This window comes from Blastomyces dermatitidis (assembly GCF_000003525.1).
Source record: "Blastomyces dermatitidis ER-3 genomic scaffold supercont1.2, whole genome shotgun sequence".
Lineage (NCBI taxonomy): Eukaryota > Fungi > Ascomycota > Eurotiomycetes > Onygenales > Ajellomycetaceae > Blastomyces > Blastomyces dermatitidis.
In genome coordinates this window covers 7,277,548-7,292,367 of record NW_025544775.1, presented here as the reverse complement: position 1 = coordinate 7,292,367, position 14,820 = coordinate 7,277,548, and the positions used below count along the sequence as shown (strand labels likewise).

General features: G+C 47.9%; 5 protein-coding genes and 1 non-coding gene across 10 annotated transcripts; 3 read left to right on the top strand and 3 right to left on the bottom strand.

Moving 5' to 3' along the window:
* Positions 1-448: 448 nt before the first annotated feature.
* On the bottom strand, positions 449-544 carry BDCG_16554. Its single transcript has one exon. It is a non-coding gene; the product is annotated as a tRNA-Arg (tRNA).
* A 136-nt stretch (positions 545-680) lies between these two features.
* On the top strand, positions 681-2,778 carry BDCG_02350. 2 transcript variants are annotated; one of them, XM_045417897.1, is made up of 6 exons: positions 685-1,052; positions 1,155-1,310; positions 1,555-1,610; positions 1,746-1,894; positions 2,017-2,031; positions 2,098-2,741. In XM_045417897.1, the coding sequence occupies exons 2-6, from the start codon at positions 1,222-1,224 to the stop codon at positions 2,125-2,127; spliced, it is 339 nt and encodes a 112-aa protein (XP_045280000.1). In that variant the 5' UTR covers positions 685-1,052; positions 1,155-1,221; the 3' UTR covers positions 2,128-2,741. The 2 variants fall into 2 exon arrangements, with proteins under 2 accessions (XP_045274603.1, XP_045280000.1); XM_045417896.1 differs by having other exon boundaries at positions 681-1,310; positions 2,098-2,778.
* On the bottom strand, positions 1,969-5,105 carry BDCG_02349 (coenzyme A synthetase). Its single transcript, XM_045417895.1, has 6 exons — positions 4,391-5,105; positions 4,229-4,251; positions 4,142-4,178; positions 3,216-4,084; positions 3,075-3,111; positions 1,969-3,009 (listed from the first exon to the last, which is right to left on the bottom strand). The coding sequence occupies exons 1-6, from the start codon at positions 4,896-4,898 to the stop codon at positions 2,942-2,944; spliced, it is 1,542 nt and encodes a 513-aa protein (XP_045274602.1). The 5' UTR covers positions 4,899-5,105; the 3' UTR covers positions 1,969-2,941.
* Positions 4,632-8,714, top strand: BDCG_02348 (G-patch DNA repair protein). The gene is made up of 6 exons (XM_045417894.1): positions 4,632-4,750; positions 4,844-5,503; positions 5,600-6,052; positions 6,126-6,910; positions 6,985-7,077; positions 7,156-8,714. Exons 2-6 carry the CDS (start codon positions 5,320-5,322, stop codon positions 7,249-7,251), a joined length of 1,611 nt encoding a protein of 536 aa, XP_045274601.1. The 5' UTR covers positions 4,632-4,750; positions 4,844-5,319; the 3' UTR covers positions 7,252-8,714.
* Positions 8,715-8,740: 26 nt separating this feature from the next.
* On the top strand, positions 8,741-14,095 carry BDCG_02347 (3-(3-hydroxy-phenyl)propionate hydroxylase). The gene has a single exon (XM_045417893.1). The coding sequence runs from the start codon at positions 8,965-8,967 to the stop codon at positions 10,504-10,506; it is 1,542 nt and encodes a 513-aa protein (XP_045274600.1). The 5' UTR covers positions 8,741-8,964; the 3' UTR covers positions 10,507-14,095.
* Positions 10,885-14,121, bottom strand: BDCG_02346 (3-hydroxyisobutyrate dehydrogenase). Of its 4 annotated transcripts, XM_045417890.1 has the most exons (5): positions 13,416-14,121; positions 12,836-13,329; positions 12,172-12,753; positions 11,869-12,045; positions 10,885-11,748 (listed from the first exon to the last, which is right to left on the bottom strand). In XM_045417890.1, the coding sequence occupies exons 1-3, from the start codon at positions 13,678-13,680 to the stop codon at positions 12,175-12,177; spliced, it is 1,338 nt and encodes a 445-aa protein (XP_045279997.1). In that variant the 5' UTR covers positions 13,681-14,121; the 3' UTR covers positions 10,885-11,748; positions 11,869-12,045; positions 12,172-12,174. The 4 variants fall into 4 exon arrangements, with proteins under 4 accessions (XP_045279997.1, XP_045274599.1, XP_045279998.1 ...); XM_045417889.1 differs by having other exon boundaries at positions 11,869-12,753; XM_045417892.1 differs by lacking the exon at positions 10,885-11,748 and having other exon boundaries at positions 11,808-12,753; positions 13,416-13,743; positions 13,853-14,088.
* Between the last annotated feature and the right edge of the window lie 699 nt (positions 14,122-14,820).

Genomic DNA, 14,820 nt, shown 5'->3' with positions numbered 1-14,820 from the left:
CTCTTATTTCACTATTCTTGAATTAAATCTAGTCATTTTTCACATCATTTCTCTCAGAAATGGTTCATTTTCAGATTTTTTTGAGGCTTGATCCTGGTGGGACTCACACCAAGAAATGTATGAGACCAGACCAAATGAGACCAAATGTGAAATTCATGGTCCCGCCGGCCAGTCTAGTCACTTTATCTGTTTTTTTGATAGCCAGTCCCAGCGGGATTCACGCCAAGAAATGTATGGAACCAGACCAAATGGGACCAAATGTGAAATTCATGGTTCTGGCGGCCAGTCTAGATCACATTACTGCGCACATCACTGAAAGAAGCCTCCTCGTGGGTCTTCCAGGTCATCAACGCGCGGTTAGTTAAAATATGAAACCATTATTACAACTCGAGTGAGGACAGTGGCCGGGACAGGCAAAAAATACAAAGTAAAATAGAAACGGAGGTTCTACCCCCGGCGGGACTCGAACCCGCAACCTTCAGATTCACTTATTCCCAACCTGGGAAGTTAGAAGTCTGACGCCCTACCATTGGGCTACGAGGGCTGGCAATTGGGTTTTTAAACCTCGGAAAAACTTATTAAGCCGAGCTACGCTCGATCGAGCCGCCGCCAAGACTATCAGTCAGAATAATATAACTCCCGCTGCGTAAATTTCTATAGACAGGTTACGGATCTGTGTAGTTAGAAATGTTGAGACTGGTAGATTTAAAAGAAATAAAAATATATGGTCTGATCTGGCTTGTGTTCAGGAAAAAAATAAGAAGAAAATTGCTACGCTCCCGCATATAGATCGAACTTCCACAAAAATTCCACATTTTCCTTATGAGCCATTCAAATTCAAGGAAAAGAATAAAAGATATGAGACAATCGGGCGGACATATAAATATGATATCTGAGTCGTGTTCCAACGGTGGTCGATCTGTTTCAGCACATCTGCTCACGCCCTACGACAAGCCGAGCATTTGTTGTTTGACACAACCAACACAAATTCCTATACCCGATACTTAACTAAGTTACCCCACACATCGACGCTACTTGAAATAGATACCTGTGTAGGTGGATAGTTGTCCATTCCGCATTACGGCTGCCCGAAACCCCCTCATTTTCCTTAACCGTCGTTGTGGTTTTCAGCATTTATACCAATATCAGCATAGCATAACTGCTGCAAAATATCTGCCTGCCACGCTCGTATGCTCACATACCACCGCTAACTATCGGAATATGGCGTCGACAACGAAAGCGAAAAATGAGTACATGGTCATTGTGCCAGATAATGAGGGCGCTCTCCAGAAGAGAATAGAAGTTCGAAGGTGAGTTTGGGACATATTAGGTCTCTTTACGTCTTCTCTATTCTCATCATGCCCTTGATTTTAACAATAGAAAGATTTGAGTCTGTCATATCGGATATCAGCTACTGGGAATATAATATGGACACACCATTCCCATATGCTATCCCAATTCCCCCTCCCCTTGATACTTTTGGCGACTTCCTGAAAACTGTCTAGCACTCTCGATCAACCATCTTGGGTACCCAGCTAATTAACATCCATACAGCGCTCATCTCGCAAACCTCCAACCGATATTAGACTCCGGATTCCTTAAACTTGGAGGTACCTAAAATTTCATTCCCCAATCGCCAGTATAGCATGAAATTGTGTTTCAATTTTGCACTCGATATCACTCACCCCCAGAGCCCGAAGCGAAGCATTGGTAAGCTACATAAAATCTAACTATTTGACGAACAGGAGCTATGCTTGAATCGCACCCCGAGGAGGGCCAGACGCCTACAATGAAGGGCAGTATGTTAATTGTGGTTGCTGAGTCTCCCGAAGCCATACGTGAGCAGTTATCAAAGGATATCTATGCCACGTCGGGAGTGTGGGATATCGACAATGTAAGTTGACCTGTTATTATTATTATTATTATTATAATAATATTGTTGCTGTTCTAAACCCCCCCCCCCCCTTCACCTTCTCTCTATTCTACGACAACACACGACTAACTCGAAAATGTTAGATGCAAATAACACCGGTATGTTGATGTTCTATAACATAAATCTTTCCTGAGGATATCCCCGTCCTAATCTATTCATAATAGTTCAAATCTGCTATTCGACTTCCGCTGTAATTTTAGCGGCTTTCAAAGCGGGCTATCGCAGCTACAAGAAGCTTTTTGGACAAAATCGAAACAACAGTAGTAAAATATGAGGAGTGCCCAAGCATACTTAGGTTCCGCGTTCCATGCTATTTCCGTTCATGAGGTTTCTGCGTGCAGTACCGCATTGGCGGCTGTTCTCATCTGACGACCGTTGAGCCTTCCAATCCCATAGGATTTGATTTGTCGTAAGCTTGTTTGTTTTATTTATTGCTCGAGAACACCCATTGTGTGCCCAACAGTTCCGTTGCAATAAGAGAGGGAAAAGAAAGAAAAAAATGTCAAAATGTCACTGAAATTGTTAGAAATTGTTAGAGAGACTGTATATATCGAAAACGCTGTTTTGGCACTTCATTTGAATCAATACATTCAGAGAAAAATCACCCAATCACAGTTAGTGCAACCAGAATGGGCATTTCATGACTTAATGAGATACCATTGTGTCTCAAACTCTTGTTGGCTTCTGAATGGCTATTTAATCTTTGTCGCCAGCGCCAGCCAGATATGTAAGAAGAGACATGCCAAACCAAGCCATCACAGTTAATCATAGAACAGAGCTCACTAGGGAAGAGAGGAACAGTAAGCAAGAACGTAGAAAGTGTATTGAGACAGACATGAAGATTCCAGTCTATATATATTCAAGGGCTTTAGTAGGATTCACCCATCCCTATAAGCAAGATTTGAAGGGACGCTTTTCATGTATGGCTATGGCGCATGGTAATGGTATTGGCTAAATTAGATACATATTTCTGTCTCTATCGTAGTAATTCGGAAAAAAATTCTGACTCTACAGCTTCGGGCTTGGCGTTTCTTTCTTCAACATTGCTTCCGCGACTTTACGGCGCTGTATTTTGCCTGTGGATTTGTGTGGATCAGTTTATGTATGTCAAGCGGTCCAAGAAAGGTAGCGCAGTCCATACCTGTTGCGGTTTTGGGAATTTCGGGGAGGATCCATATCTGTACCCGAAGTGAAGCATATGCGTTAGCTCGATGTATATAAATATGATATGAATGGCTTATGTAAAGTCATTATTCGAAAGAGGAGAACATATGAGATTCACTTTTTTGGGAATCTTGAATTTAGCAACTTTAGGCGCAATCCAAGATTTCAGCGTGTCTTCTGAAAGACTTCCACCTTTCTTCAAGACAACTGCCACCCCAATGTCCTCGCCATAGTGGGTATCCGGAATAGCAAAGGACACTGCCTCCGCAATATTAGGGTTGTGAGCAATCGTGTTGTCGAGCTCGATAGGGCTGATTTTCTCGCCTCCCTTATTGATAAGCTCCTTGATACGCCCTGTGATAAAAACGTAACCGTCCTTGTCCATTTTTCCCTGGTCACCGGTGCGGAAAAATCCAGACTTTGTGAACGAGGCTTCATTTGCAGCAGGGTTGTTGATGTATCCCTTTGTGACATTCTCCCCGCGAATGCAAATCTCACCCTCGGAACCCTGAGGAACTTCATTCCCATCCTGGTCAAGAATTCTAACTTCCACTCCTTGGCCAATACCAACGGTGCCTGGCATCCTCTTTCCTGGAGGAAGAGGATTGCTCGTCATCTGGTGAGCGGCTTCTGTCATTGCGTACGCTTCTAACACCGGAGCATGGAAGGCCTTTTCCAATTCATGGAAGGTCTTTGGGGACAATGGGGAGGAGCAGGAGCGAATGAATCGAATTTTCGGTATGGGCTTTGGGAGTGTCGTTTTAAGGAGGATCTGGTGAATGGTAGGAACTGCAGTGTACCAGTTTGCGTTGTACGTAATGAATTCAGACCAAAATGTTGAGGCTGAGAATTTTTCGGGAACGATGACAGAGCCTCCAGACAAAAGAGGCGCGAGGAACGCCGCAAGCAGGCCATGAACATGGAAAAGAGGCATCACAAGCAACGTTCGGTCTTTCTCCGTCAACTCGTAGGTCGCTTGGATGTTTTCTGGGGTATTGGTTAGTCAGAGCATGAAAAGTAAGAGTCTATAGCAATTGAACATACTCATGGTCCTCGTAAGATTCCGGTGTGTAAGGGGTACCTAAGATTGTAAGTATAATATTTACCGAGAGATATCTGCAACCAACTTACAGCTTTCGGTCTGCCAGTAGTTCCTGATTGAACATTAGCATACTTGTACTAGGACTATATATCAACAGGGAAGCTCGGGGGAAAAATAGGATCTAGACGGCTTAATAACCAATTCAAGCTATGTAAATTGTTACTCCTCCAAGCTTTTGAGAGAGATCTTACCTGAGGTATGGAGCACCAATGCGACGTCATCAGGCTGAGCCACTTCCTTCTTTAAGTCACCCTTCCCTACCAATTTTCCATGCTCTTTGACGTCCAAAACCACGTCACTCCCGTTCCAGTAGCATTCAGCAATAGCTGCTGAATATTTCCTTGCAGCACGTACAGCTGGCCCATCACTCGCAAAAGAGCCCCTTGGGACGAGCGTCAATGCCGAACTCAAGTCATCAATATAGAATTCGAACTCTTCTTGCTTGTATGCAGGGTTCAGCGGAGCCGCAATTGCTCTCTGCCATGACGCAGCCAGAAAAGAAACGATGAATCCGTAAGAATTGGGCAGCGCAATTGAAACAGCAGCGCCGGGTGAGATTCCCAGTTTGGCCAGTTTTGTTTGGAATGAGTTCACATCAGAACGTAAACGCTGATACGAAATCGTTAACGGCTCCGGTTTGCCAGGCACGATGATCGCGGTGGTAGCGGAGCCGGGGAATGAGTTTTCCAGAGTAGACATGATTGGACGATGGCTATACCAATGTCAACGAACAATTTAGAAATGAAAATTAGAAAATGCAAGTTCCGAGTACAATCTAAGCCAGAATAAATCTAGTATGCTCTTGGTGAGTCGAACCGTTGATATCAAACTCAAGCTGATGACGCATTTTGATACTCGTCGAATGTCTGGCGATTACCGAGCACGCTGGATGGAAGCTTCCGCGAGTCATGCAAATATGGCAAACATGGCAAACATGCTACTTTTGGCTTCTTCTGCGACAGAGCATCAATGGCGACAACAACAGCAGACACCCGCAGTTCCAGTATCCCTGGATATATATTTCGCGTATAAGCTGCGTGTCTGGCGACGTTGGTGACCTATTGTGGTGCTCGGTTTTTAGCAACCACGGAGCCTGACTTTCAATAACTTCATTCCGAAGATGGTGTCTCAACCTCCCCCCAAAGGGAGTATGATGTCGTTATACGCCAACTTGCTTGATCCGTCTTCGGATAATGGGTCAGCCCCCGGAACCATCTCGCGAGCTCCCGTTGTATTCAAGCAAGCCGGCCAAAATGATGCGCAACAAGACGATGCAGCTTCAAAGAAGCAGCAGATAAGTGCTGGTAGCCAATTTACCCTTCCCCGACCATACATCTTTGCTGTACCCGATTTGGTTTACTCACTCGTTTGTCCTGTTTGACTCGCTCAATGAATTTCAGCTTCTCTACGGTTTCAACCTACGAAAAGGCCTCAGCTGGCTTCCCAGAAGGCTAAAGCTAAGCCCGGTATACCCAAGGCCCCCGTTGTGGGCTCGGCGACGGGAACATCTGCCGTGGCTGGAATCGCCGCGAAACCCGCGGCAAAAACGTCACTTGCGGACTGGGCTACAACAGCCGAGGATGATGACGTGAACGGATTTTATGGTGGTGAAAAAAGACAGCGGGGTGGTCGTAAAAAGCGCAAGAAGAACCGTGAGGAGGAAACAAACCTGCAGAATTGGGATGATATATACGACCCGTCGCGACCTAATAGCTACGAAGCATATAGGCATAGCGAGGAAAAGATACGAGAAGTTCGAGAATGGAAAGACCGTTTGTATGCGCATCGGATGGCTAGAGGGACAAGTAGTGGGCTGGATAGTGACGAGGAATACTCGAGATCACCACGAAATCGTACGGCTCACTCTTTTTTTTTTTTATCCTTCTGAAAGTAATTCTCACGTTGCTGATAAATATCCGTCCATAGGGAAATTTGCACCTCCAGGCCTCAACTTTGCGCCTCCTCCAAATCTTAATGAACCTCGACCAGAACAACAGCACTCGGAGGATTTGTCAGAAGCCACGCCAGTGCCTCCGATGGCAACGTTTCCTGATGATGCGACTGGGGAAGATGCGTATGCCCGACGACTCCGGATGAGCCAGAATGCGTACGCCGCGATAGGTACTAGTTCTACAAATATACCTATACCTCCTTCTCCTCCTCCACCATCATCGGAGTCGTTGCCTCCACATCCGCCTCCGCCCAATCAGATTTTCGCATCTGCCACCATATCGCGAGCGCCAGTCCGATATACATTACCTCCAGCACCCGAAGAGATTCCCGCGACGGAAGCAGAACTGGAGGCAACGTTCGCGAAGGAGGAAGATAACAAACAAGAAACTGACGGAGATGCGCCCCGATCTCTTCGGCCCGGTCAGAAAGGCTTTGCAGAAAGGCTACTCACGAAGTACGGATGGACGAAAGGCACCGGTTTGGGTGCAAGTAGGGAAGGCATAGTGAAACCCTTGCAGGTCAAGATAGAAAAGCAAAAGAAGAAACCGGATTCCGAGGGTGGAGGATTTGCTACTCCGGCCGGTAGAGCTAAGATAATCGGCGGAAACCAGAAAAAGTCAGAAGATGGCAAGTTCGGACGGATGAGTGAAGTAGTTGTGCTGCACGGCATGGTAGACGGAATGGATTTGGACGTAGAGCTAGAGGGTGGTGAAGGCGGAGGTTTGATGCAAGAGATCGGAGACGAGTGCGCTGAGAAGGTATGCGGGAATATGTTTCCAAATATATGCCAGTCGAGTGACTATCTCTTTTCAGCTCCTAACATATACTGCAGTATGGACGAGTAGAGCGGGTCTTCATCGATCGAAACAGCACAGGCAAAATACCTGTATTTGTCAAATTTACGAGCCAGCTGTCTGCATTACGAGTAAGTTACAGTTAATTCGGAGCGTCTTTTCTAAACGAACCCAGATTTAAAGATCCCAGTCACTAACGAACACCATAGGCAGTTAATGCACTTGAAGGGCGGATTTTCAATGGAAACACGATCACTGCACGATTCTTCGATGTCGATAAGTTTGAACAGGGCGTGTATGAATAAATAACACACACATGTATCTAGAGTTACTTTTTGGTCTCTCCTATGAATTTCATTTGACAGCTTTTGGTCCTCTCGCTATACAACCCCGGACATGGACCCATCCTGCAGCTCCGAGCCAATTCGCTCACCCACCCCGAGAAGGCCTCTTTACCCTTGCTGCCAAAGTTCGAACTCTCAGAGATAAAAAAGGAAACCCCATCTCAATCTCCCCTCATAGCCTACACACTTCATGCTCTCGCCACCATTCCCCCCACCGCCCCTAGTAATTACCTCCGCCGCTCAACCGCTAGCTGCTTCGTCTTCTCCTTATCATATCCCTTTTCCTCAGCCTCAACTTCATCTTCCTTGAGATTGCGACACAACGCGCACGCTCCATACATCGGAATGTGCAGCACCTCGATCTGCGTCGCGGCATCGCAGGGTAAACCATTACTTTGGATTTGGCTGGGGCAGCAGATTCGGCAGCTGTGTGGCCGCAGAGGGCGTGATACCAATGCACTCTGAGGACAACACGGTAGATGGAGTGAGTCCGGATGTTTTGGTTTCAACGGGTGGTTTTGTTCGGCTTTAGGAAAGGGTTTGACGAGCGAAGGTTTGGTGTAGGCAGATTCCTTGGTTTATATTCTTGATGGATGTGGGAGATAATGAATGACAATAACCAATTTGATCGCTGTGCGGTTATTCGTCCCCCTTATACTTTGTGTGAGGAAGTGACTGGCCATGCACCTGGCAATATGTCTCTGAGAGGAAATCACTGCCCCCGCTTCCTCCTCCATGTGAAATATATAGCATATGCCACACATTCTTTGTACCAACCACATTACATCCTACATATGTATTTCATTCAGTACGTCCCTGATTCAGAAATATACTGACATCGAACCCCTGGGTAGAGAGTCCCCAGGTATAGAAACCCCCAAGTATAGAGACTGTCCACGATATGGGTCACTATTTCATACAACCTCCAATGAGGAGATCTTGATTGCTAATATTGATGTGTGCTCATTGTAACACACGTATAAAATACACATTTGACCCATTTGCCACTATATGCTGCCGTACCGAGCTTTGTCTGCCGACTGGTTGGAGCTTGGTGATTTGGAGACGGATTATGATTATTATTATGATTAAAAATTATTGACCTGTAGCTCGCTGTTCCCTAGTCACAGTAGCGCTGGCCGTTGATCGGCGGCCTTTGATGCGGGAGACATCAATGCGAGTAATTAGGAAAAGTGAGTCTGTGAGGGGTTGTGCGCAGGGTTTGAGTGAGCAGTGGGCAGTGAGAGGTTGATTTCATGATTTATATACCTTTGAAGAGGGTGCGCGTCAAGCAGGTATACTACGGAGTATCATACATGCCTTTAGATACATGTACATGTACTCCGTACAATGTAACTTACATAACTACATACTAAGTATCCTGCAGACGGTCTCGCCTTATTTAACTAGTTAGTGGAGTTACGTAGCTCAAACTTAGTTAAACAGTTAACTGCAGCACAGAATGTTGATGTACTACTGTACATGTACATGTACATGTATATACATACACTATGGTCCAAGCAGAAGGCACAAGTCGCCTGGTTCATTTTCTTCTCTATCAGAAACTAATCTCGCGAACCTAATGTCCGTCCCACTTATATACAACAATTGAATGAAATCATAGCAACCATTACTCCGCTTCGGAAGTTCCCACCCACCTACCCTACAAACAATATGACTCGCATCCCAGTGCTCATCGTCGGCGGTGGACCTTCAGGCCTCGTTCTGGCGTCATGGCTGCGGAGACAGAACGTGGCGCTGCGGGTAATCGACAAGGGAGAGTTCAGGGCCTCTGATTCCCGCGCCATAGTCATGCATGCTCGCACACTCGAGCTCTACCAGAAACTAGGCCTGGCGGACGAGGTGATTGCGGACGGCAAGCAGATGGTAGCTGCAAACCTCTGGGTCCAGGGGAGACATCGAGTGCGATTGCCGATTGGCGAGATCGGGACACGGATCACGCCGTACCCGTTCCTCCACGTCTACCCGCAGGACCGGCATGAGAAGCTGCTGGAGGAGAAATTGGCGGAGGATGGCGTCATCGTCGAGCGGAATACGGAGCTGTTGGATTTCACAGACCATGGCGACTATGTCTCCTACACGCTTCTGCGCAACGATACTCAGGCACGGGAAGAGAACTGCGAGGCACAGTATATCATCGGCTGCGACGGGGCGTCGTCCACCGTGCGTCGTGGGCTCGAGAACATACAATTCCCCGGCGAGACATATCAACCGTTATTCTACGTCGCAGACGTCGAGGCCAGCGGGCCTACCATCAACGGAGAGGTCCATGTCAGTCTCCATTCCTCCGACTTCCTCCTCATCTTTGCCTACGATGATAGCTCGCGCGTGCGAGTAATAGGTATCGTCAGCGACAGACCCAACAACGCCCCGCCAGAGACACTCACGTTCGAAGATGTAGTGGGCACCGCCATAGCTAGCTTGAAAATAAAGGTGGAGAAAGTCAACTGGTTCTCAACATATCGCGTCCACCATCGGGTGGCGAGCCACTTCCGGAGTGGCCGGGTATTTCTCGTCGGCGACGCAGGCCACATCCATAGTCCGGCCGGCGGGCAGGGAATGAACACCGGAATCGGCGATGCGGTTAATTTGGCCTGGAAACTCGCGGCGGTGTTGCAGGGCTATGCAGATTCATCGCTGCTGGACAGTTATGAGGCGGAGAGGATTTCATTTGCGCGGACATTGACACAGCGGACGGACCAGGCTTTCTCCATCGCAACGTCCAGGGGGTTCCTCGCGGATATTGTCCGCACTTATATGGTACCCTTGATCCTTCCCATTTTAATACGGCTGCCAGGTGCTACGGATTATGCGTTCCGCGTCCTGTCGCAAACGCAGATAACCTACCGCGGAACGGCTGGTGTAGGTGGTGTGGCTGGCCAGGTGCACGGCGGAGACCGACTGCCATATACTACCGCGAACGGGGCAGATAACTACGCGACACTATCACCGATTGCGTGGCAGGTTCATGTTTACGGCACGCCCAAGGAGGAGATGAAGCAATGGTGCAAGGAGAAGGGAGTTGCACTGCATGCCTTCGACTGGACGGCGGAATATAAGAGCGTTGGGTTCGCTCAGGATGCTGCGTATCTTTTGCGTCCTGATGGCTACGTTGCCTTCGCGAATCTGTCTGGCATGCCGGCGGAGTTTGAGGGCTATCTTTCAGCACATGGAATTCGCAATTTGTCAACATGATTGATTGATAACCATGTCTCCGATGATCGAGCGTCCTAATTGCCGCTAAGCACAGAGTAGTTGCTTACTGTTGGGACTAAAGGATTATTTTATTTGGTTTATTTATTTGGCTGTCGTAACAATTTCTGTTACGTTTATAGTCAACTTTCTTACTCGAGGCCCGCCATCCACTGTCTTCTGTAGGGCCCGCGAGTACATTATCGCGTTGATGTAGCTGTTGCGGGGAAGTCAATGACGTAAATGGATTTGGCTTGCTAAGGCAATAATCAACCAAACTTTGCGGAGTTTTCCTGCCCCCTAGAGGCATCGATATAGGGCATGAGGCCGCTATTGATAGCTATTAAGATTTGCACGATGTCACAGGCCCGAAGTGTCGTTTTGAAACTGAATATTTTTTTTAGTGCTAATCAAACCCTTTGGGAGTAACCTCTGTATATACTCCGTATGTACAGCACATATACGAGCGCATGGATACGATCTGATTTCCAATCAACAACCAGAGATTACAATCGCAGAGTTTTAGTATTCTTCTCCCTTCCCATCGTCGTGCTGGATATTTACACGACCCCGTCGGCCTCCCTTCAGGGTCCTCAGTCTAGTCAATTATCCCTTCTTCCTGTGTCAAAATATGAGTACAGTACATATCTATATCCCTACATACGTCGGCCTCAACCCGGCAGCCTGGAAGAATCCACAGTAGGCGGCTGCGGCTGCACTTCCCCAGCACCATCTGTCGAGCAGGTCGGGCCCCCACCGTCACTAAGAACTTCGCCAGGTGAGAGCAGAGTCATGCATGGGCTTCATTGAAACCAGTGCTTTAACGAGATGCAGCCGATCCAAGGGCGCGTTTGTGGAATATGTAATCACCGGCAAGATAATCCAGCGAATACAATAACAACACCCTCCACCTCGTCTACGACACCATCGCATCCCGCAAATCCGCCGTATGCAACGCCGCCATCTCCTCACACCTAGCGACAAAGACACGACTACACAATTCCCACAGCTGGCGCGCGATGATATCGAGAGAGCAGCGCCTTGGTGGTGTACACGGCCATCGACGAAGAATTCAGTGTAGGTGCACATTTCTTTCCTGCTCAGCGGGAGAATTTTGAGCTTGCTCCGCGCTTTGGAGACATTGCGGAGAAGCTGATTGGTGAGGGGAGGGTGTGGGCGCATCGGGTGCTGAGGGATGAGGGGGGGTGGGTGGGTTGGAGGCTATCGCTAATGGATGGATGGGCGCTTATGAAGGGGAATAAGGTTAGTGGACGGAAGTTGGTGTATAGAATATAAATTTTGGGGTTGATAGAGGCAGATCTGCCGTGGCTGAGTGGCTCTATATGTACGGAGTATGTATCATACCTATTGTGTAGTTAAGTAGGTGATCTTGTGTATATCTATGTCTATTTGGAATTCCCAATGGGAGATTAAGAAAAGGTAAAAAGAATTGGCTGGCTAGGGAAGTCATAAAGCTTCCATTGATAGGCTATTATCTGCGATGCTAACGGGGACTCATCGGTGCATATATGCATAAAGTTCCTATGTGGAACGAAACGGGTCAGAAACAGAGAACGCAGGGTTTGGCAATAGAAGTTAGCAGATCTGGGAAGAAGAGAAGCATGAGGAACGCACCCTCCACCCTACCAGCGATCCGGGCCCACTCACACTCTATACATGCTCATAAACCCGCAAAACATGCGAATCAGCCTCCTCACCCAGCCCCTGCTTTCTCGCCACATAGAGGATATTAAGCGCCGCATTCCCCAAATGAAGCGGGCAATTCACATCCCGTGCCCCCTGTACAACGGCAGCAAGCTCCGCTATGGCTTCATTGATCGTCTTCCTCTTACCCCCATCACCATCTACCCCACCCGTTAAGCCAGACATCATCTCCGCGCCGCGAAGTTTGAAAATTTTGCTCGCGCCCGCCGCAGCGTTGACGACATCGTAGACCAATGGCAGATCGACCTTGAGAAGCCGGGCGAACGATATGGCTTCGGCGGCAGCGACGAGGTGGATGTTGGTAAGCAAATAGACAATGAGCTTGAGCGCCGCTGCGTTTCTTTCCGGGTTCAAGGAGGCTTTTGGGTCAGCTTTAGTGATGGGGTCTCGGTAGTAGAGGCGCACAAGGCTGGCGTCGTCGTCACCCCCGAAGCCGAGAGGGAGAGCGGTGAGGAAGGTTTGCTCCGCGATGCCGCAGAGGGGGGTGGGGAAGCTGTGAAGGCGCGCGGCGGCGGTGACGATGGCCTGGTTATTCGTGAAATTAGTTAGGGGGAAGGGTTTTTTGTTAATTTGTGATAACTGGTAGGAGGAAAATTAAATCTCATACCACGTCTTTGAGGATAATAGTGACAGCACTAGACCCCGGATAATAATCTTCTATCAGCATGCGCTCGCAGCGGTTCTCATGCATGAAGCTCCATGCATCAGAAGACATAAGTGCCTCTGCCGCTTCCTTCGCATTCAATCCTAGGTGTGCAGCAAGGCCCATGACTTCGCTTGCCGCGAGGATGTGGATGGCGGCAAGCACTTGGTGGATCATCTTCATGTTACTGCCTGCGCCGATCCCGCCAGGCACAAGATACAGCTTATGCGTATCCGACATCTCCTCAAGGAGGAATTTGCCCCTTTCCAGCGCTGCGTCTGACCCGCCTGCCATTATGGTGAGGGTACCCTCTCCGGCCTTCCTAGCTCCACCTGACACCGGCGCATCGATAAAGTGTACGTCTTCGCGGCCAATGGACACTAGTTGGTCCCGGAATGACTGCGCGGACATGGCTGGGACGGTAGAGCATAGAATGAGAGTCGCGCCATTGGGGAGAGCTGCGATATTATATTAGCTACGCCGAATAGATGAAACATATACAGCACGTATAAACTTCTGAAAAATAATATAACATAGTACCTACCCTTCGCGATGCCATTTTCATGGTCAAAAATCACAGCTTGCGCCTGGGCAGTGGTAGCGACCATGCAAACACAGAACAAATTCCCGCTCGCCGCATCACCAGGAGATGAAGCAGTATGGCGGCCGGCTGCCTTAAAGCGGGCCAACGTTGGCTCCGAAATGTCATATCCCTTGACGGTGTAACCTTGCTTGACGAGGTTCGTAGCCATGCCGAAGCCCATGAGGCCGAGGCCGACGAAGCCAATTGATTGTTTCTCAATCGTCATGTTGTGTGGCGATGTAAACAATTAATAGGCGAATCCAAATGGATCTGGTTTTCTAGCTTACAGCTTTTCAGCAGCGAAATGAATCAGATCAAACTTGGGGTTATATGGCTCCTATCCGCAATCCTGTGAGGTGCGCACAAAATGTGAACGTAGGAACAAGAGCAAAACGTACGGGTATTTGTAGGGGAATGGACAACGAACGCTCAGTTCAATAGCCCGAAGCCTGAATCTGCCATCAGAGTTTTCAGGGGCACCTTTGGGCAGCAATCGTCTGTGGCTTCAAAGAAAGCGATGAGACAGAACGCCATGACCAAGGGAGGGGGTACCCAGGTTTCCTCCAAGCGTTTATATACCTTGGTCGTTTATCCATTGACGTCACGCCATCTGCGCAATTTGGCTATGTAGAGGATTCTTTGTATTTTTATTTTTATTTTTTTTCTTTCTTTCTTTCTTTTTTTAAAGAAAACAAGAAAAACCCGTTGTTCACACCATTGACATCATCGCCATGGGTGCGGGAAAATAGCGGGGGCTGAGGGATGCAAAACATCTCGAGTTGCAAGAATGTCGAATTAGCTGCCACCGATTGGCCCATTACGACAGCCCTTGTCCACCGCAGTCCGTCCTCCTTTATCCACAGCTGGGGGATTTGGACTCGCATTAAGCCCGTAGCCCCCGCCAATCCCTAGCGGAGAAAGCCCCGGTATGTGGTATAGGATAGGAAGTTAGTTTATAACCCCTGAATTCTCTCCGAGCATCGCAAGGCAATGCGCGCTAGTTATCTGTTTATATTTGTCCCAATTAACTAATTGAATCGCGTTGTAACATAACTAAAATAGGTTCATTTTTCTGCTTGATTCACAGCAAATCTGATGGGAGAAAGAGAGCAACAATGTTTCAAGGGTATTGGATCATGAGCTATTTTCCAATCGGTTGTAACGGAATCCATAGTTACTCTCTTAGGAAGACTGCCGGTCAGGGGTTGTGTTCAAACAACTCTTTCAACTCTTTTTCCTATTCTCTTTCTCTCTGTCTTTGAAGAAAATATTATTATACCGGAAGGAAGGAGTTGAGGACTGAGACCCTTGATGCCTAGATTTAGGCAGTGGCAGAAAGCTCCAGGAATCGAAGAACTTGCCCCAA